This window comes from Pecten maximus, chromosome 1 (genome assembly GCF_902652985.1).
Source record: "Pecten maximus chromosome 1, xPecMax1.1, whole genome shotgun sequence".
Taxonomy (NCBI): Eukaryota; Metazoa; Mollusca; class Bivalvia; order Pectinida; family Pectinidae; genus Pecten; species Pecten maximus.
The window spans coordinates 7,310,999-7,334,067 of record NC_047015.1 but is presented as its reverse complement, the minus strand read 5'-3'; the positions used below and the strand labels follow the sequence as shown (position 1 = coordinate 7,334,067).

Below are 23,069 nucleotides of genomic sequence, written 5' to 3'. Positions count from 1 at the left end.
GTGGTGTGTGATGTGTGGTGGTTTGTGGTGATGGTGTGTGATGTGTGGTGGTTTGTGGTGATGTGTGGTAGTGTGTGATGTGTGTGGTAGTGATTGTGATGGTAGGGGTGATCATGATTGTGTTCTGTTTTGGAAGTGTTTAGTAATGGTTGTGGTAGTTTGTTGTGGTTATGTAGTGGTGGTGGTATAGTGGTCGGTTACTTTGGTGATTGTTGTTAGTAGTTGCCACGGAACCGACGCAAATCTAAATGAGTGAATCGTGATCTTACTTCCTATATATTTTTTACAACGAATGGCGGTGTTTTTGTTTGCTTGATTCAGATCTGCTTTGACTTAAGTAAACGTTGAAAATGTATCAGGGTCGCATTATCATTTTATGTCTATGACTTGTTGAATCAGTTGAGGCCATGCACGGCAATAACAATCATCAACTAGCACCATGTGTAGATGAAGAGGGCTCGGACGGTATACCGTGGTGATAACAAAATAAATTGCCATGTGACATCTCGCTATGACACGATATAGGACATGTTGATTTACCTCCCATCTCAATGTTGAGAGATATCCCAGGGGAGGTAACCTTCATTGCCAGAGGGGCCTCGTCTTCAAGCGTACTGGCCCCACTCCTACGTCGACGTCGTCGCCGACAACGCTCCTTTTCGAAATTTTTCAGAACAAGGCCAGACATTGAAGAAACTGCTCCTGCACTTCCGGATTGTACCATCTTGTCCTGGAAGTATATCAAACAGTCTCATCATTTCAATTGTGCATCATTTATGTTGCCGTTAGAATTATTCAGAAACGAAAAACGGTAAGTGTGTGATTCGTGATTCGCTGTTCACATTAAATCAGATGATAATTTACTTACCGCCTCCTTTGTGCGCGCAATAGACAAATCTAATTCGATCTCGCAGGGATCCAGAATGACATTTTGAATATCGAAGGGGTCCCACTCTAACCCGAGCCGAAGGAAAAGTTTTGCCGGATCCTCCTTCAGGACAGCTTTTGGAAGTTTTATATTGTCGATCCTGTGCCGTACTGCTGTCCGGAACTCTGCATAGTGATGAAACAGGAAGTCGTACAGATCTCGCAGAATGGCATTCGTCATAAGGTTCTTTTCCTTTACCAAAGCCTCGTATTTATTCGCAGATTCGACATCTTCCTCTGGAGCGTCAGGGTTAGCTCGACGTTTACAACGCTGCGTTTTTTTCTCCTCTTTCTTTTCTGCTTCGCCGCTAGGTGCAACGTTACTTAATGTCGTAACTTGGTCTGAATAAAACAAAATTATAATTCAACAATTAAACAATGGACTTTTCGTCATTTTTTTTTTTCATTTTAAAACAAAGGTAAAAATCAGTTCGGTGTATATTTTTTTATCAAACATTCATGAGTATGTCGCTTTTATTATTAACTAAATTGAATATTAACCATTTTCTCATCAAACAACTTTGTGTTATTCCGTAACTTGTTTTCATATACATATATATATACATCATAGTAGAGGATACGTGGTGTTTATTGATATTTAATGGATATACGAGTATCCTCATTGTACCCAACGTCAATACCTATATAAATATGACCGTAAACGTATACCTCCAAGAGTGGACTCCAGCGCTGTATTGTCCTGATTAGCAAACCTGGATTTCATCAGATCCCCGGTATTGTTGATGGCGCCAGCGGCCTTTTCCTTGTAACACAGGATTAGACAGAGATTATCATTAAATTCTGCTTTATTTCTTGTAACACAGGATTAGACAGAGATTATCATTTAATTCTGTTTTATTTTTAGAAAAAAAAATAACTCATGCTAACAATCTGCTTTGGAAATATAATTCAAAATATCATCATTGATAGAATTCATAAGAAATAGACTCTATTACTCAACATCCTAATGGTATGAGCCCCTAAGTATACGAAAGTAAGTAAATCACTCATGGTGCCATATATATATACATATATAACATAAATATATAGGTTCCACATTATGTATCTCTATCCTCCTATATAACTCCTGATTCTCAAACCAATAATTCATGTTCTACGAAATGGCGATGCGTACCCGGGCTTTGTCCGTCGACTTCTCGGCCGTGAACATGGAACAGGTGCTGACCACTCGGTTCACCTGGTCAGTATTGGTGGCGTAATTAGTCACAGCGGCTACCACGGTTAACGCCAACTCCTTCAACTATAACAAAATCTACCAATCATACAAAGGACTAATGATAACACAATGCATTCAACTAAAAGAACAATGAAGTTCTCAATTACGCCTTTTGTATGCTAGATATAGATAGTTACAATGTACCTAAATTAGAAGATTCTTTTATATTATGAATACTTAGAAGCTGAATTAACTTGAAAACAGATGGTCATTTGTAATAGTATTTTTTTGCTAAATCTTAGCCTTAAATCATATAATAAAAAGGACACTTCATAATGTAATTCGTCTTCTACGTCTCTTAAGTTACATTTGTTGCACATTCTGTTTCTACGTAGGATGTAGAATGTTTGTATTTTACCTCAATAGGTTGAGGACACATTCATTATCTATCAAATGTTGGTATAATAAACCTTTTGGGGAGACAGATACTTTTGCTAGTAGATTTTGTTTGGTAATATTAATTAATCTCTGTTTTATTATTTGGAAAGCGAAGCTGACAGGAAAGAAAGTGTCAAACATATATTCGAGCCCTAGCAACGCGAATTCATTCGTAATATTACTTATCCACTCTTTATCTAGACATACGCTCTAACCACTTAAGCTGTCAGGGCGTTCAGTCCATTTCCTCGACCTCCCTGCCTCCTTCGATCCGAAGACACACGAGATACCCTATACCACATTTTGCGGGCATATCTAGTTTGGCGCCAAATGTAATTCAGGAGGGAAAATCTAACAACCCAGACCTGTCTTGAACCCGGGACTTCCGGCGTGATAATTCGTCAGCTGAGTGACAGAGATAGATTTTTAAAATACCTACATGAACAACCTAAATCAACCCTTTTACAATATTGATAAAGAACGGGAGGACAACTTCAGTCTCAGTTACTCTGATTGGGACATATCGGTGGTTGTAAAAATATCAAAGAGCGTCATGTTACATCCATACTTACCTGATATCGAACACCTGAGGTCATCCGTACTTACCTGATATCGAACACCTAAGGTCATCCGTACTTACCTGATATCGAACACCTGAAGTCATCCGTACTTACCTGATATCGAAAACCTGAGGTCATCCATACTTACCTGATATCGAACACCTGAGGTCATCCGTACTTACCTGATATCGAACACCTGAGGTCATCCATACTTACCTGATATCGAACACCTGAGGTCATCCGTACTTACCTGATATCGAACACCTGAGGTCATCCGTACTTACCTGATATCGAACACCATAGGTCATCTGTACTTAACTGATATCGAACACCTGAGGTCATCCGTACTTACCTGATATCGAACACCAGAGGTCATCCGTACTTACCTGATATTGAACACCCGAGGTCATCCGTACTTACCTGATATTGAACACCCGAGGTCATCCGTACTTACTTGATAACGAACACCCGAGGTCATCCGTACTTACCTGATATTGAACACCTGAGGTCATCCGTACTTATCTGATATCGAACACCTGAGGTCATCCGTACTTACCTGATATCGAACACCTGAGGTCATCCGTACTTACCTGATATTGAACACCTGAGGTCATCCGTACTTATCTGATATCGAACACCCGAGGTCATCCGTACTTACCTGATATCGAACACCTGAGATCGTCCGTACCTACCTGATATCGAACACCTGAGGTCATCCGTACTTACCTGATATTGAACACCCGAGGTCATCTGTACTTATCTGATATCGAACACCCGAGGTCATCTGTACTTACCTGATATCGAACACCCGAGGTCATCTGTACTTACCTGATATCGAACACCAGAGGTCATCTGTACTTACCTGATATCGAACACCAGAGGTCATTCGTACTTACTAAAGGTATTTCAAGAATAAGACTTTCTACACATAATTTAAATATAGAATATGGCAGAAAACGAAATATACCAAGGTTAAATAGATTATGTTCTTGTTGCCATTTAGAAGATATTGAAGACGAATTTTATTTTTTACAACAGTGTCCATTTTATGCAGAAATTCGTGCAAAATATATTAAGAAGTATTATTATACAAAACCAGGTGTTTTTAAATTGATTAAATTGTTAAGCGTTAATAATGTAAAAGAACTGAATAAAATTGGAAAATTTATTCAGTTAGCTTTCAGGAAAAGGGCAGAAAAACTAAAAGGTTGATTGTATATTATTAAAGTTTGTAACTTATTTTCCATATACAATATGTCTGAATTGTCCTGAAAATACCATTATTATTATAATCACTCTCCGTCTGTCATATATTCATCTAATTGTACGTACTTGTATGCATTTATATCTATACACGTGTTGTATTTTTCTCTTATGGGCTGAAAGGCCTAAGGAATAAACTTGAATTGAATTGAAAAAAAAAAAAAAAAAAAAAAAAAACCGAGGTCATCCGTACTTACCTGATATCGAACACCTGAGGTCATCCGTACTTACCTGATCTTGTTGTTCTTGTGCTTCTGAATCGTTTCCTCTCTATAATACAAAACACGTTTATTAGTGACCGGACACAGTAACACATGCCAGTTACACACTGTTTATTATCATGTACATTCATCTAATATCGTCAAGGTCTGGAAATACTGTCGGCAAATAAGTTGCTTTTCACAGGGATAAATAATTGTTGATATCCGCATTTTAAAATGTTCATCTTGGTGTAATTAGTTAGCATTATGAATAAATACCGTTTATTCTGCCATCTTGCCCCATCTTTAACCTTCCAGATTTACAACACCTATCTAGACACTTACCGAGCCGCCTGTTCCGATCTTGTTGACAATATCAAGAGCTTTTCCAGTATCCTTCAGGTTAGCCGCGTTTGCCAGCATATTCATCTGTTCCTCAAAGTTGTCATATTCCATACGTATCAGTTTACTCGTGGTACTGAAGCGACCTTCCTTAGATGCTATTAGCGAAAAAACGGTTTCCGTGGCAACAAAGTACGAGGTGGAAGTCGTCACCACGCCGTTGGAAATAATAATTCTGTCAATAAAATCATCCAGGTCCGTCATACAGTTCTCATACTGATAAATTCTCAAAGGATTCATCGTCTCCGATTCATAAATGACGTCCTCGATCAGCAGTTGAGTTGTGTTGCTCTCTAGGAAAGTATCTATTGTCGAGGCGCCAACTGCATCGTAAGCCTCTTTCTGGAAACAAATTAGGTCAAATTCCACTCCTTGTCTCCTTTTTGATGTAAGATCAGGGTCATGCGATCCCTTGAAATCTAATGTGAGTATACCGTTCGAGAAAAACGTCTCTATGGTGTCTCCTGTGAAGGTCGCAATCGGATCTGATGGTACGATCTGGATATAGATTACCTTATTACTGGCTTTACGTTTGTATCCGATTGGAGACACAGTTGTTACCAGCTTGTACAGTCCAAAGTGAAGGGAAACAGGCGGAATGCTGAAAACATTGTTTTGTTGTTCGAGTGTACATAAGTCGGTATATGGTTCTTCTAGACCATTGATAATATTGACAGCCTTCCACGTATACTCAAACCCATTACCACCACAGTTGGGTGTCTGAGCCTGCACGTCGATATCGATTTGTGTTGACCTAATATGGACATACGGATTGTCAAGTGACGTATGATAACCAGGCATCTCTATGACAGTGTCGCCACACATTGTGTCGTCACTGTCGTCCACGATGATGTAGGGACAGAGAACAGCGCTGGCAGAGGAGAAAACGTTGGATATGTTGGATTTTACCTCGTAGTAGCCGACAGCCGAGTAAAAGTGTCGCACGGTGACGACACAATCGCACCCTCTTACAGCGACAGACCTCGGTCTGGACACGTCATCATCATTGGTACCACTGTTGTTGACGTTTGGTAATACTGTTGTTATGCTTACACTACTGTTGTCAATCGAGTCTATCTGCATTTCACCAGTTTGTCGCTTTCGCCTTGATATCTGGGTCGATTCGGTTTCTTCCGTTAATATTATGTCACGGCCATTGAATGTGAACGGATGTTCATCCCCAAAATCTACGTGATATGTTATGTCACTTCCGGTAAGAACCGTGATGTTGATTTCTGCGTACTGATTGGTTTTCACTCGGCCGATAGTTGTTGTCTGTAGGTCCATGTAGGTAATATTCTGGCCAACCTGGACCAGAATACAGTCCATTACTCGACTGATGGCGTTAGAGGCGGACACACATATTGTGTATATACCCCAGTCCTTATATACGTAGCTGTTGTTATACTGGGTGAAATACCTGGACGAACTCCTGTACTTATACTGTAGAGTGTTTCCGTCGTCGTGGTCGATCTCGAAGGTGACCTTGTCCGGACCGTCAAAGCCGTCGTTAAGGTCAATCCCGAGGACAACGGGATTGTCTTTGTTAGTGATATTACTGACCGTCAAGGAGATGGACACGATCTGGACTTCTACCGATATCAAGTCCTCAACTTCCGTTTTCCCGTGGTCGTTGGACACGATGGCGTGTATGGGATAGTAACCAAGGTTCTCGTACTCGACCTCGAATGGAAATGTGACCGGTTCTGTCGCTTCGTAAACGTAGAAGGATACTTCTTCTCCTAGACCGAACGTGCAAGTGACGAACATGTTATTACCCGGGGGCACGACAACGGAAATGTTTGTCGTAAGGTTCCAAGCTCCTTCTCTGTAGTCCGGCAGTATAGAGGCATTTGTTGGAACATTTTCCATAAATAGGATTGACTCGTGAAATATTTCACCATTTAGCTCTAACGAAATTATGTTTTCAAATGGTTTAAGGAGCGATGCAGGTACCGTTATATTCTTATCTGTCTTGCGTACATCTATGGGAATATCATAGTTACGAAGGACTCCGATGTCAGTGACGAATGCTTGTCCGCCAGTCAGCGGTACATCAAACGAATCGCCTAGTACTTTATATGAGAACGGTATGTCAAACCGTTTTGAAAGGAACATCAAAGAACTGGAATCGAACCCGTATCCGTTCTTACAGTGGGCAGATACTATGTACTGCCCGAAAGTGTTAAACAGGTGTTCGAAACTTTGGTGGTAAAAATATTGGTGTGTGATGTCATATCTCAATCGATTATCATCACTGAAGTCTACGTCACATTTTGAAGTGTTGGCGTTGTCGGTTAGAAACAAGTCAAAAGAGCCGTGATATTGGCTTGTCTCGTCATGGGAGCCGAATAGTACTATCATTTCCGGAGCCGTGTTTTCATCAACGTCTCGTACCTCAAAACTGAGGTGAGAATCGAAGGATAAAATACCGACGTGCGAGCGGACTGTGATGGTATGTACTCCTTCGGACATCCAGTAGTAGTTTACTGAGGTCATGTCTGTCGTAAAACTGACGCCATCCCCACAATCCACTTCGTAACTGGTCTCTGCTATGTGGTTAGGTTGTATCTCAATAACCACGGTCTCCATCGGTTTAACGTAATCTCGTGTCTGTAACATTCTCACACTCACTGTCATGGAGTACGGATTGTCTCCATTCACACCGGAAGCGCTAAAAACCTGCCACACGGATTCACTGTCACACGAGCCATTCCTGGTATCAATTTGAGTTAGTATCTCGCGGTTTGCGCAGGAGCACATCGAACCGTTCTTTATCAGTGCCATAGCGTTATTACACACAAAACGGCAGGTCTCTACCGGGTGTTCCTCTTCTGACAAATCAACAGGAATGAAGTTCCCAATGTCTGCTGCTGCTGGTACACAGCCGGGGTAGGCCAAAGTCTGAACTGAAAACACAAAATATCAAACGTCATCATGCGCGGCGGCATCATCAACATGCAGTATCCCAGTCAAAGTCTAGTGTTAGATCCGGTACTCAAAAAGTATGTCTAACTGAAACTCGGTATAGAGTGGATAATTAGGAATGGAAAGTAGACTTCGTAGGACCCCGGTTTCAGTGATGCTGTGTAACTACAATGTAAGTTAAGGAAATTTCATTATATTCTGTAATGATTATTTCCTATGGGAAAGTTTTAGCCAAGGAATCTCTTAAGTTAAGGAATATTGATGGAACTGAGAACTGGTTCTCAAAAACCACAACTGGTACTAAATACGCGTATAGTTATACTAGAGGATAGCCACAGACGTGTGTTACATGATACGGTGTGTGCATGTGTGTGTTTAGCTAAACCTCCAGGATTCGTTATTTATTGTGTATGTGTGTGTTTTAGCTAAACCTCCAGGTTTCGTTATTAGGGATTTCCATTTCGGATGGAAATCCCTATTGTTTTCGTGATGTTTTTTCTTATTATTATTATTCTTAACACCTCATCTTGTAAACACTTTAATTTAAAAACGAAAACAGATAGAACGTTCATATTTAAGAACATGACAGAAACATGGGAGCTGAAGTTCACCTTAACATTTTGGTGATCGTAATAGATTTTTTTAAAACGATTTTAGAACGACCATAACTTCATGAAAGTTTGTTCGATTCCATGGACACCTAGTGCGTTGTGTAGATCATGGTCGGCGCTAACTTTTACCCATGCCATGTTATCAGAGAATATGTCAAGGTCACGACCTCGCTATGGGGTAAACAAAATGTCGGGAAAATAATTTCTGAAACTAAATAATTTTTTCATCTCGTTTGAAAAAGCATGAACCACTGAGACGAAGTGTGCAATTTTTTTGATAATCGGATAAAAAATGACGGAGATATGGCACTTTGAAAATTTCAAAGTTTTCCCCGCCAAAATTCAAAAATCAGGCAAAAATGCACTTAAAATGCTTCTTCTCCGTCATCTATACACCTACAGACTTGAATTTTGGCACAACAATAGCATATAAGAATGGCTATAAAAATTATTACTTATCATTGACCTTGACCTTCATTCAAGGTCAAAAAATCCCAAAAACTAAAATTTAAAAAAAATCTTTTAACTCGAGCTCTTTGTTAGTTCGTGTTTTTTCTTGCACAATCGGTTCATCTTGTAGGTTATGGTCAGGGCTAACGTTTCTCCGTAACATGTTATCAGAAAATATGTCAAGGTCAAGGTCTAAGCATGAGGTCAAATCAAGGTCAAAAATTCAAAAACAAAATTGAGTTAATTGTTTAAGTTCATTTTAAAGTGCATGTTTAATGAAGACGAACGGTACAAGTTTTATGGTCCTATGGTTTTATGATAAAAAATGACGTAGAAATAGCACTTTAAAAAATGTTTGTTTTCCCGCCAAAATTCAATTTGTCCCAAAAATGCACTTAATTACCCTTTGCTCAAATATCTTTACATACACAGATATGATATTTGGCACAGTGATAGCATGTACGAATGCCTACAAATTCTTTTACTTTTCATTGACCTTGACCTTCGTTCAAGGTCACCGAGGTCAAATGACAAAAAATCAAAAATTTCAAATTCTTTTAAAATCTGTTTATTTTTATCATCTATAGAAGAAAATGCTCCTATAAAGATATTTGCAACGTTTCAAGGTCAAATCATAAAAAAAACAAGCAAAAAAATCCGAAGATAACGGTATTGTATACACGATACACGGTACAGGATTCACGATATTTTTACGGGATACACGACATACGATACAGTAAACACTATGCATGGTGTGGGCTATACTATTTAAGGTACAGTACACACGAAACACGAAACAGTATACACAATACTTGGTACGAGATACAAGGTACTGGGTACGAGATACACGGTACGGTATGCATGATACATGGTACTAGATACATGATACACTGTACGTTATACACGATACTTGATACGAGATACACGGTACTTGGTACGAGATACATGGTATAGTATGCACAATACACGTGACGGGATTCACGCTACGTTGTACAGGATACACGCTATATACGGTTCAGTAAACACGATACACGGTATGACAAACACGATCACGATACAAGGTACGAGATACACGATTCACGGTTCAGTAAACACGATACAAGGTACGAGATACAGGGTACAATAAACACGATACCAGATACGGTATACACGCTATGGAATACACGATACGGGAAAGACGATAAATGGTACTGGATACACGATACATGGAACAGGATTCACAATACAGTAAACACGGTACGAGATATATAATTCACAGTACAGTAAGCACGATACAAGGTACGAGATACGCGATTCACTGTTCATTAAACACGATACAAGGTACGAGATACACGATTCACTGTTCAGTAAACACGATACAAGGTACGAGATACACAATTCACAGTACAGTAAACACGATACAAGGTACGGGATACACGATTCACAGTACAGTAAACACGATACAAGGTACGAGATACACAATTCATAGTACAGTTAACACGATACAAGGTACGAGATACACGATTCACTGTTCAGTAAACACGATATAAGGTACAATGTACGGTATACACACTACAGGATACACGGTACGGGATAGACGATACATGTTACTGGATACATAATACAATACGGGATACATGATACATGGAACTGGATTCACAATACAGTAAACACGATACAAGGTACGGGATACACAATTAACAGTACAGTAAACACGATACAAGGTACGAGATACACAATTCACAGTACAGTAAACACGATACAAGGTACGAGATACACGATTCACGGAGGTCTGTTGATACAAAATCGAAAAATTCAAATTCTTTTAAAACGGTTTATTTTCATCGTATATGAAAGAAAACGTTATTTTAAAGATTGGTTAAAGAAGGGAAGCGAAGAGAAAACGAAGAGAAATCGTAGGTAAAACGTACAAAAGCGTTCTTCAGAACGAGAACATGTCTGCGATCATTTTCTTGTTGGAAATCCCGTGTTTTGATCTTGATCAAATCTAGTTTATTTTGTATGTGTGTTTTAGCCAAACATCCAGGTTTCATGAAATTGCTGTATGATCTTCATTGCTTCTAAAATGAACTTGAAATAAGTTAACTCTTGAAATTAAACAAATTCGTTATACTTGTGTTAATTTGTAGAATTAGTCATTTTCGAAAATAATGTGTTTGATGTGGCGATTTGCAAGTTTGTCCAAACTGACAAATCGGAACAAGCGATACATAGAGGTTCCCCAACAAGTGACGGCTGATATTTTTTGTTTATAAAACTCGAGTTAGTTCATTTTCAAATAGAGAAGACATTAGTTTTACCGTCACTCGTTGGGGAATACGTTTATACCATATTTTCTATATTTACCAATGCAATTTTACCGACTTCAAATTCTCTCAACATATTGCTCAAGTATGTGAAAAGAATCACTGCGCGACAAAACATAGTTTGTAGTGAAGGAAAGTTTTTTTTTTTAAATCTATTTAAGATGAACGACTTATATGTTTTACGAAATGAAAATTAGTTTGAAAATCATTATTATTTCTTTATCAATAAAACACTTGTTTAAATGACTCCGTATAAATATTCAAATACGACACCGCGAAGTAGAATGTCATACAAATATGGGATTAATCAATGTTAAATACGACACCACGAAGTCGAATGTCATAGCTAAATATGGGATTAATCACTGTCAAGTTCGATTATCGGTCCTTCCTTTGACATGATAGGTATGCTATTATTGTTTATAGTAATGTCATTCAAAACAACATTTATTTCAACAAAAAATTTCGAGACTGACTTGAGTGCATTTCACGGCGTATCTCATTGTGTTTACATGAAATATCTTTATCCATTTTCAGACACGGGACACAAGTGTTGCAAAATGGATTTTTCTTTTCATTTTTGTGTTCGCGATATGTTTGTGTGACTTGTCTGTGTAAACTGTGTTTGTGTGACTATTGAAGACTTGTAGGTGTAAACTGTGTTTGTGTGACTATTGAAGACTTGTCTGTGTTAACTGTTTGTGTGACTATTGAAGACTTGTCGGTATAAACTGTGTTTGTGTGACTATTGAAGACTTGTCTGTATAAACTGTGTGTGTGTGACTATTGAAGACTTGTCTGTATAAACTGTGTTTGTGTGACTATTGAAGACTTGTCTGTATAAACTGTGTCTGTGTGACTATTGAAGACTTGTCTGTGTAAACTGTGTTTGTGTGACTATTGAAGACTTGTCTGTGTTAACTGATTGTGTGACTATTGAAGACTTGTCTGTGTTAACTGTGTTTGTGTGACTATTGAAGACTTGTCTGTGTTAACTGTGTTTGTGTGACTATTGAAGACTTGTCTGTGTAAACTGTGTTTATGTGACTATTGAAGACTTGTCTGTGTAAACTGTGTTTGTGTGACTATTGAAGACTTGTCTGTGTTAACTGTGTTTGTGTGACTATTGAAGACTTGTCTGTGTTAACTGTGTTTGTGTGACTATTGAAGACTTGTCTGTGTTAACTGTGTTTGTGTGACTATTGAAGACTTGTCTGTGTTAACTGTGTTTGTGTGACTATTGAAGACTTGTCTGTGTTAACTGTGTTTGTGTGACTATTGAAGACTTGTCTGTGTAAACTGTGTTTGTGTGACTATTGAAGACTTGTCTGTGTAAACTGTTTGTGTGACTATTGAAGACTTGTCTGTGTAAACTGTGTTTGTGTGACTATTGAAGACTTGTCTGTGTTAACTGTGTTTGTGTGACTATTGAAGACTTGTCTGTGTAAACTGTGTTTGTGTGACTATTGAAGACTTGTCTGTGTTAACTGTGTTGTGTGACTATTGAAGACTTGTCTGTGTTAACTGTTTGTGTGACTATTGAAGACTTGTCTGTGTTAACTGTTTGTGTGACTATTGAAGACTTGTCTGTGTAAACTGTTTGTGTGACTATTGAAGACTTGTCTGTGTAAACTGTGTTTGTGTGACTATTGAAGACTTGTCTGTATAAACTGTTTGTGTGACTATTGAAGACTTGTCTGTGTTAACTGTGTTTGTGTGACTATTGAAGACTTGTCTGTATAAACTGTTTGTGTGACTATTGAAGACTTGTCTGTATAAACTGTGTTTGTGTGACTATTGAAGACGTGTCTGTGTAAACTGTGTTTGTGTGACTATTGAAGACTTGTCTGTGTTAACTGTGTTTGTGTGACTATTGAAGACGTGTCGGTGTTAACTGTGTTTGTGTGACTATTGAAGACTTGTCTGTGTTAACTGTGTTTGTGTGACTATTGAAGACTTGTCTGTGTTAACTGTTTGTGTGACTATTGAAGACTTGTCTGTGTAACTGTTTGTGTGACTATTGAAGACTTGTCTGTGTAAACTGTGTTTGTGTGACTATTGAAGACTTGTCTGTGTAAACTGTGTTTGTGTGACTATTGAAGACTTGTCTGTATAAACTGTTTGTGTGACTATTGAAGACTTGTCTGTATAAACTGTGTTTGTGTGACTATTGAAGACGTGTCTGTGTTAACTGTGTTTGTGTGACTATTGAAGACTTGTCTGTGTTAACTGTGTTTGTGTGACTATTGAAGACTTGTCTGTGTAAACTGTGTTTGTGTGACTATTGAAGACTTGTCTGTGTAAACTGTGTTTGTGTGACTATTGAAGACTTGTCTGTATAAACTGTGTTTGTGTGACTATTGAAGACTTGTCTGTGTAAACTGTGTTTGTGTGACTATTGAAGACTTGTCTGTATAAACTGTGTTTGTGTGACTATTGAAGACTTGTCTGTGTAAACTGTGTTTGTGTGACTATTGAAGACTTGTCTGTGTAACTGTGTTTGTGTGACTATTGAAGACTTGTCTGTGTAAACTGTGTTTGTGTGACTATTGAAGACTTGTCTGTGTAAACTGTTTGTGTGACTATTGAAGACTTGTCTGTGTAAACTGTGTTTGTGTGACTATTGAAGACTTGTCTGTGTAAACTGTGTTGTGTGACTATTGAAGACTTGTCTGTGTAAACTGTGTTTGTGTGACTATTGAAGACTTGTCTGTGTAAACTGTGTTTGTGTGACTATTGAAGACTTGTCTGTGTTAACTGTGTTTGTGTGACTATTGAAGACTTGTCTGTGTTAACTGTGTTTGTGTGACTATTGAAGACGTGTCTGTGTAAACTGTGTTTGTGTGACTATTGAAGACGTGTCTGTGTTAAGTGTGTTTGTGTGACTATTGAAGACTTGTCTGTGTTAACTGTGTCTGTGTGACTATTAAAGACTTGTCTGTGTTAACTGTGTCTGTGTGACTATTGAAGACTTGTCTGTGTTATCTGTGTTTGTGTGACTATTGAAGACTTGTCTGTGTAAACTGTGTTTGTGTGACGATTGTAGACTTGTCTGTATAAACTGTGTTTGTGTGACTATTGAAGACTTGTCTGTGTTAACTGTGTTTGTGTGACTATTGAAGACTTGTCTGTGTAAACTGTGTTTGTGTGACTATTGAAGACTTGTCTGTGTTAACTGTGTTTGTGTGACAATTGAAGACGTGTCTGTGTTAACTGTGTTTGTGTGACTATTGAAGACGTGTCTGTGTTAACTGTGTTTGTGTGACAATTGAAGACGTGTCTGTGTAAGCTGTGTTTGTGTGACTATTGAAGACGTGTCTGTGTTAACTGTGTTTGTGTGACTATTGAAGACTTGTCTGTGTAAGCTGTGTTTGTGTGACTATTGAAGACTTGTCTGTGTTAACTGTGTTTGTGTGACTATTGAAGACTTGTCTGTGTTAACTGTGTTTGTGTGACTATTGAAGACTTGTCTGTGTAAAAAAAACTGTGTTTGTGTGACTATTGAAGACGTGTCTGTGTTAACTGTTTGTGTGACTATTGAAGACTTGTCTGTGTTAACTGTGTTTGTGTGACTATTGAAGACTTGTCTGTGTTAACTGTGTTTGTGTGACGATTGAAGACTTGTCTGTATAAACTGTGTTTGTGTGACTATTGAAGACTTGTCTGTAAACTGTGTCTGTGTGTCGATTGAAGAGTTGTCTGTGTTAACTGTGTTTGTGTGACTATTGAAGACGTGTCTGTGTAAAAAACTTTGTTTGTGTGACGATTGAAGACTTGTTTGTGTTAACTGTGTTTGTTGGCTATTGAAGACGTGTCTGTGTAAAAAACTTTGTTTGTGTGACGATTGAAGACTTGTTTGTGTTAACTGTGTTTGTTGGCTATTGAAGACGTATTTGTGAAAACTATTAAGGTTAGGACATCTTTCCGGTCGATCACCGCCGACCTGTTATTGGACGGAATAAGCTAGATCCGTGAAATATTGATAGACAGATCAAAGTGATAGCCGGAGGTGTATTTTATTGGAGTACGGCACATGATGGAGGCCTTGTTTACACGCCCGTGTTTTATGGTCTTCATCGATTTTATGCTGAAGACTTTGGTCCACTAAGGTACTGACGTAAGACGACTGAATTATCTATAACAACCTCGCTTTAGCCATTGGAGGCTCGGGCTGGCAGCCAAAACTCGATAAATAAAATTTGGCATAATTACACAGGCCAGAGTCGTTCGATCTGGCTAAAACAGGTGGGTTTTAGACCTGGTAATTTTGAGGGAACATTGTCCCACCAGACCGAGACCCCAAGTATCCACCAACTGTATACCATTACATGTAGTCACGTGTTAGGGGTCAAAACTCGTCAAAGTCATCAGGTAGTCACGTGTTAGGAGTCAAAAACCAAGAGGAAGTCACGGGTTGGAGGTCAAAAGTCGTCAAAATTATCAGGTAGCTACCGGTTAGAAGTCATGATCAACAGGTTGTCACGGGTTAGAGGTCAAAAGTCGTCAAAGTCATCAAGTAGTTATGGATTAGGGGTCAAAAGTGTCAAAATCATCATGCAGTAACAGATTAGAGGCCAGAGTCAACAGGTAGTCACGGGCTAGGCATCAAAGACACAAAATCGGGTAGTCACGGATGGTCGGTCAAAAATCGTCACACCAACTAGTAGTCACAGTAGGGTCAATATCATCACATTAATATGTAGTCACGAATATCGAGTGAAGGAAAGCATGTAGTCATGGGTGAGGAGTCAAGGAAAACATGTAGTTATGGGTGAGGAGTCAAGGAAAACATGTTGCCATGGGTGAGGAGTCAAGGAAAACAGGTAGTCATGGGTGAGGAGTCAAGGAAAACATGTAGTCATGGGTGAGGAGTCAAGGAAAACATGTTGCCATAGGTGAGGAGTCAAGGAAAGCATGTAGTCATGGGTGAGGAGTCAAGGAAAACATGTTGCCATGGGTGAGGAGTCAAGGAAAACAGGTTGTCATTGGTGAAGTGACAAGGAAAACATGGAGTCATGGTCGAGGAGTCAAGGAAAACAGGTATTCATGGGTGAGGAGTCGATGAAAACGCAATGGGATACAGACATATTCTATATAGCACCGTAATTGCAATTAAAACACCGTCCAATTTATATATTTACATCAAACAAATCGTTGAAATGCTGTACAAACAAAATAAAAATCGAGATGTGCTGCGACGTTGGTAACTACGGCAGCCGTGGTTGCTAAGATGATATAGTTCCAGTGAATTTACGTAAAGGCACCAGTATTGTTAACAAATTCAAAAGAAACAACTGAGTATTTTTGTTAAATACATTTCATGTTTTCAATTAATTGATATAATCAAAATCCACGATTTCCGTTTCGGATTAACTTTGGTTGTCAAGCACAGCGGATATTGACACAGATTTAGTAGTAACGTGGCCAACGTTCGATACGAACTTTACGCTTCAGCCATTTGTTGTTAGCTTACCTGGCGGAGAAGATAAATATTCACTTATTTCCACAATATTCAGTTAAGTTTTAGACAAAATACTCACTTGGCATTGTCATTTTGTACAGAGATCATCGGGTAACAGGAGAAAGCGCTCAAATGCGTAGATCAGTCCTTTGAAAATGGCGCCGTCTAGTTGACGTTCCGGTAATGTCACAAGACTAGCATTGTTCTTTGAATATAATTTGCTAACTTCGAAAGGTTCATCGGTTTTTAGCTTAAAACATATTTTATTTACCAAAATTACAAAATAGGATTTGGCACAAGTTGATCGTTCCAACATCATCGCAAGTATTGAAATTGAAATTTGCTCTAGTCAACAAATTTAATCAAAAACTGATATTTGTACCATCGTGAAAAATCCACATATATGTATGTTAACAAATAAGATCATTAGGGTAAGAATAAAAACAAATTCACTTCATATTATTCGGACAATTTCTTCTAGTGTTCCTCCTTATCTACCTGCCTTTACTGTGTGGAAATGAATAGAGGGTGTCCGTAATACAAATGTAGTGGGTGTCCGTTATAGAGGGTATCCGTAATATAGGGTGTCCGCAATATAGGATGTCCGTAATAGAGAGTTTCCGTTATATAGGGTGCCCATATAATTATATTTAACGACGACGCTGCTAATTACGGACTCTATTCAGTTATTTGAAGTACAGGAACTGTTTAGACATAATGCTTGAAAGGACGCCCAACACAGGTCAGTTTAATTCAGTAGTCAATAAAATAGTGCCAACAACAGCTTCACTGAATGGATTTATCTCGATATTTCACAAGTGAAAATGTTATGTAATGCAGCTTACACGATTCAAAGCTGAAGTTAAGAATCCTGCATACATGCAGTTTTCCTACATTGAGCTTCGAGTTAAATTGAAGATAGCCAATATTTGATTGAAAAATATATCTGTAAAATAAACAAATACTTACCGAAATCGTCGTCGTCGATTGTGGAGTTGATCCGATGGTCGTGGATTATAATGTGACGTATTTTGAACAGTTCGTCTACATCAAGTATCATAGCGTCTCTTGTGATGCCGACGACAATTTCAGCAAAACTATCGAATGCTCCTGGAAAGTAATCTCTGGTGTTTGGTGAGCTCTGTAACCACTCGGAACCGTCAACCACTAGTGTTAGACCGTTCGTTACATCCCATTCCGCATGCACTTTGACCCATGTGTCCGCGAATAGCCGGAAGTTAATTTTCCAGACAAGTTCTTTTTTGGAGACCCCGAATTCATACTGGTCTCCGAAACGCTGAATTAGATACAACCCGTCAGAGAAATAAAAGTTTCCACCGGAAGTAAACAGGACGATTTCCGGGGAATCCTCGGTGACGGGGGCAGCATTTATCCAAAAGTCCACGGTGATCCCCTGTGTACACTCATGGATGTTGCCCAGGCACCAGTGAGGGTGCACCCCCAGGTGGGCATACGAGCCCAGCTGGGGGTCCGTCTCCGATATCGTCAAGGTTCCGTTCTCGTAATATTGAAGCTTGACATCATCTTCGGATATACCACAAACAATTCCTGTAATATATATATATATTGTAAAGGGTTTTTTAGCACCACAGTTTTAATGCATCTTTATATTTTATCAGATACGCGGCGCCCTCATCTACTATCATGTAGAATATGCATAAAATGTAAACTGAATCAGGGACGTATATATTCATGTAAAATATAAGTCTCTGATTGAATTATAACTAAATCAAAATCATATTTGATTCAAAACGGATGCAGAGGAGAAACAGTGACAAAGTAGCAAACCAACATTAGAATAAAATTATGAAATATCTAAACAAGAAATACATCCTTACCCGTAAGAATGGCGAAGAAGACTATGGTTTTCATAAATGTTGCCGTTTTGACCGTACCAAGAAGGTAAGGTTGAACGGTCCCTATGCCGCCGAGTTACCCACCTTTCTGGTCGATCTGAGGTAAGTAACGGGTATATACGTAGGTAAAGTCAGATTGACCAAAAACAGACCCGCATTATCATAAATAACATGAAAAATTGATGATGTCAGAACCTGGGATCGATTTGATTAAGACCGAGGTCTACTTGTACAAATTATCTTGGGAGTTCTTTTACCTGTAACTGCCGTCTCATTAATTATTAACAGCCAATCAAAAGGCGAATTTAATTAAGTTCCGACGTGATCCCTTTTATCTTACCTGAGACGTCAATAAGGAGACTATCTACCTGCCTTACGCAGACACTTACGAGGAGTGTTCACCTAGTACAATTGCTTAACTAGGAGGCATAGGACCAACCAATACTAAACCATGCTGGTGTAATTTCACAACATCGTGTAATTCCTTATGTAAGTTACATGTGTATAGTATTTATCGATGTTGTAGTACTTCTTTTGAGAATGTGATTTTGTGTGTTGTTTAAGAATTAAACTATACCATTTAATACTCTAATAAGTTTCAGAACCTTATTTCCGGTTTATGCTTTCCCCCGTTACACAAACAGCATTTTCCAATGGGCGACTCAAGTCCCCGGTTAAACAAACAAACATTTTTTTTCTAATGAACGACTCAAGTTCTCTGAAACACAAACAAACACTTTCTGGTGAGCAACTCAAGTCCCCCGAAACACAAACAAACATTTTCCGGTGAACGACTCGAGTGTCGCACGCACGCACGCACGCACGCACGCACGCACAGTGTATTGGCCGTCGGCGCTGTAACAGGTGTTGTAGCATGTTTGTGTCAGACAGTGTATAGATTGTCGGGGCTGTCACATCTTTGTGACAGACCGTTTATAGGCTGTCGGCGCTGTCACATCTTTGTGACAGACCGTTTATAGGCTGTCGGCGCTGTCACATCTTTGTGACAGACAGTGTATAGGCTGTCGGCGCTGTCACATTTTTGTTTCCGCAACACTGACTAGTCAATATTACTTCTGATACTGGACCTCCACGGTAAACACCAGTTTGAGTGACGGGGGTAACAAAATCATAAATAATTGTCACAGGTGAATGAAAATTCCAAGATAATTTATAACAATGTATAGTTCATAAATGTCTGTTATTTTGATACCAAATATGTTGTTGGCATTCACAAGGTGAGCATAGTTATACCTTTTGTCAGAAAAAAACATGCAAAACTTTCACAAAGATAAAAATATATCCAGCATTTTCAACTTGATTTTGTATAGCTGTTATCACTGTCTATATCTTATACTCCTTTAAAGCTATGAATATATAAACGGTATGCTGTCTGCAAAATAATTTTCATGTAATTTCAAAACTAGTAAATGCTTTATAGCACACAAAATATGTCCAATGTATAATTTTCTATAAAGATTTTATCATCATTGTGTTTTTATGCAAAACACTGGTAAGTTTTCTACTTTGTGTCATACCAAACCACGTCAATTATATATGATTGGAAATTATGTTCAGCTGTTATAACAAATTATTATAAATTAATTATGCTTTCTGCTAAAGTAATCTATCCTCTGAAGAACTACTTACGATTAAGATTGTATTACAAAAACGATAATAAAATGATAACTTTGATAAAACTAATAAACATGTTATTATCATTCCGCTTTGCTTCATTAATCACTAAACAAAACATGAATGAATATTGATTGATTTTATATTTTTGATTACATCTTAAAAAATAAAGCAAGCATGTATTATTATTTATTCTACCACGTTTACTATGCAACGCCAGTTTTTAGTGGTTTAAAACCGTGTATTAGTTGCCAGTAATCCACTCTCATGTCAATAATACACGCTCGTGAGTCACGGCTGTTACAATCTTTACCCTCCAAAATCGTGCATTTGTAAACAAAGATGGTGGCGCCAAAAGGTTTGAACGTCGGAGACCGTGTATTTTACAACGGAGAAATTTGCCAGATTGTTAATTTCTATCAACCCAGAGCAGACTTTGCTAAACAATATGTTGTAAGGTCAATTTCCATAGGCAACCTTAGGAGAGCATTTCTGCATGAATCTCGTAACGTTGTCGTCAACTGGCTTGGGATTGACGTTAGCTTTTGAATATTCATTAGCACGCGCGCCTTATCGTTTCTTGTGAATTGTAACAGCCATGTAGCGACACATTTCCCGGTTGTTGTTCTTTTTACCGTTTTCTATTAGGAAGACGTAGATCTCAGAACTAAACAGTACATAGTAGAATAGAAATAATCAATTTTGACTCGTGTATTGTTGCAGGATATACAACTCGGACTCTGATATTTTGCAATTTTAATTAATAACTCAGGCCTGCGGCCTTCGTTATTAATTTAATTGCAAAATATCCTCGTCTTCGTTGTATATCCTGCAACAATACACGAATCATCGTTAATCATTTCTTAAGTATTCATGCCATTTTCACGTGAGGGCATGTAATCCCGTTTGGCTCTTCCCAATAGCCTCAACGGTTGCTGATGAATCCGGCCTTTTTAGAAGCAACGTGGTCGACTGGGTGAAACTTGACGACTGTTTAATCGAGTTTTCAATACATGATTTGAAAAATACATTGCAGAGTATCTGACACCGACTGGAGTCTTTGAAGTATGGGTATATCTGACATCGACTGGAGACTTTGAAGTATGGGTATATCTGACACCGACTGGGGACTTTGAAGTATGGGTATATCTGACACAGGCTGGAAACTTTGAAGTATGGGTCTATCAGCATGCTCTTACTGACACCGGCTGGAGACTTTGAAGTATTGGTCTATCAGCATGCTCTATCTGACACCGACTGGAGACTTTGAAGTATGCCTCTATCTGACACCGGCTGGAGACTTTGAAGTATGGCTCTATCTGACACCGGCTGGAGACTTTGAAGTATGGCTCTATCTGACACCGGCTGGAGACTTTGAAGTATGGCTCTATCTGACACCGGCTGGAGACTTTGAAGTATTGGTCTATCAGCATGCTCTATCTAACACCGGCTGGATACTTTGAAGTATTGGTCTATCAGCATGCTCTATCTAACACCGGCTGGATACTTTGAAGTATTGGTCTATCAGCATGCTCTATCTGACACCGACTGGAGACTTTGAAGTATGCCTCTATCTGACACCGGCTGGAGACTTTGAAGTATGGCTCTATCTGACACCGGCTGGAGACTTTGAAGTAAGGGTCTATCAGCATGCTCTATCTGACACCGGCTGGAGACTTTGAAGTAAGGGTCTATCAGCATGCTCTATCTGACACCGGCTGGAGACTTTTAAGTTTTGGTCTATCTGCATGCTCTATCTGACACTGGCTGGAGACTTCGAAGTATGGCTCTATCTGACACCGACTGGAGACTTTGAAGTATTGCTCTATCTGACACCGGCTGGAGACTTTGAAGTTTGGGTCTATCTGCATGCTCTATCTGACACCGGCTGGAGACTTTGAAGTATAAGTCTATCAGCATGCTCTATCTGACACCGACTGGAGACTTTGAAGTGTTGGTCTATTATCATGCTCTATCTGACACCGGCTGTAGACTTTGAAGTATGGCTCTATCTGACACCGACTGGAGACTTTGAAGTATGGGTCTAACAGCATGCTGAAAACCTCATTCAAGGCACAAGTCAGACACAATATAATGTTTGGATTTCGTTTGACAGAAATTATCAAGGTAACCTTTTCAAAGATTACTACTGTGTCTGTCCAGTGGGCAAATGAACAGTTAGTTTTGGGATGTGTGCTTATGTAGCATGCATTTTGTATTTCTAGGGCCGTATTCGTCGACAAGTCCGCAGTCTCAAGTTCAAGTTCTTTATTTACCAAAAGCCCTAAGGCCTATATTTATACAAGATATATAACATTAAACATTAAATGCAATACAGATGTATACAGGAGAGTGTTACATACATGTACATGAAACTTGTTTGATTAATTATCTACACCAATCAATTTTGTCTTTTGCTAGCCAAGTATAGATATTTACCTAAATTTCACAACTCTCTAACATTATTAACAGCTAAGAGTTGGATTAATTTAAAAACAGATGGTCTTTTGTAGTAATATTGTTTTATATATTTTACCCTCAGATCTGTATCTAATGGACATATCAAAATAAAATGAAACTCATCCTCGCTATCACCCAAATCACAACTGTTACAGGCTCTATTTCTTCGAGTAATATCATTATGTCTACCCTTTTCTATATCTAATTTGTGTGAGGATGTTCTAAACTTAGTTAACATACATTTATATCTAGTTTCTATAGGTTTACGTAGATAAAACTGCACACAGTGGCTATCTATCAGATATCGATATAATCTATCTTTCGACGAACCAGATATCTTTAACATGTTTTGGTTTGTAACATCGGTCAATCTC

At 38.7% G+C, this 23,069-nt stretch overlaps 1 protein-coding gene across 1 annotated transcript in view; it reads right to left on the bottom strand.

Annotated features, from left to right (window-relative positions):
- The window catches only part of LOC117323684, a 35,516-nt gene extending 16,832 nt beyond the window's left edge, over window positions 1–18,684 (bottom strand). Inside the window, 8 exon segments of the mRNA XM_033879061.1 lie at window positions 541–730; window positions 869–1,269; window positions 1,597–1,690; window positions 2,063–2,188; window positions 4,597–4,635; window positions 4,911–7,876; window positions 17,693–18,292; window positions 18,583–18,684. Coding sequence (XP_033734952.1) covers window positions 541–730; window positions 869–1,269; window positions 1,597–1,690; window positions 2,063–2,188; window positions 4,597–4,635; window positions 4,911–7,876; window positions 17,693–18,292; window positions 18,583–18,616 — 4,450 coding nt within the window. The 5' untranslated portion in view covers window positions 18,617–18,684.
- Window positions 18,685–23,069: the final 4,385 nt, after the last annotated feature.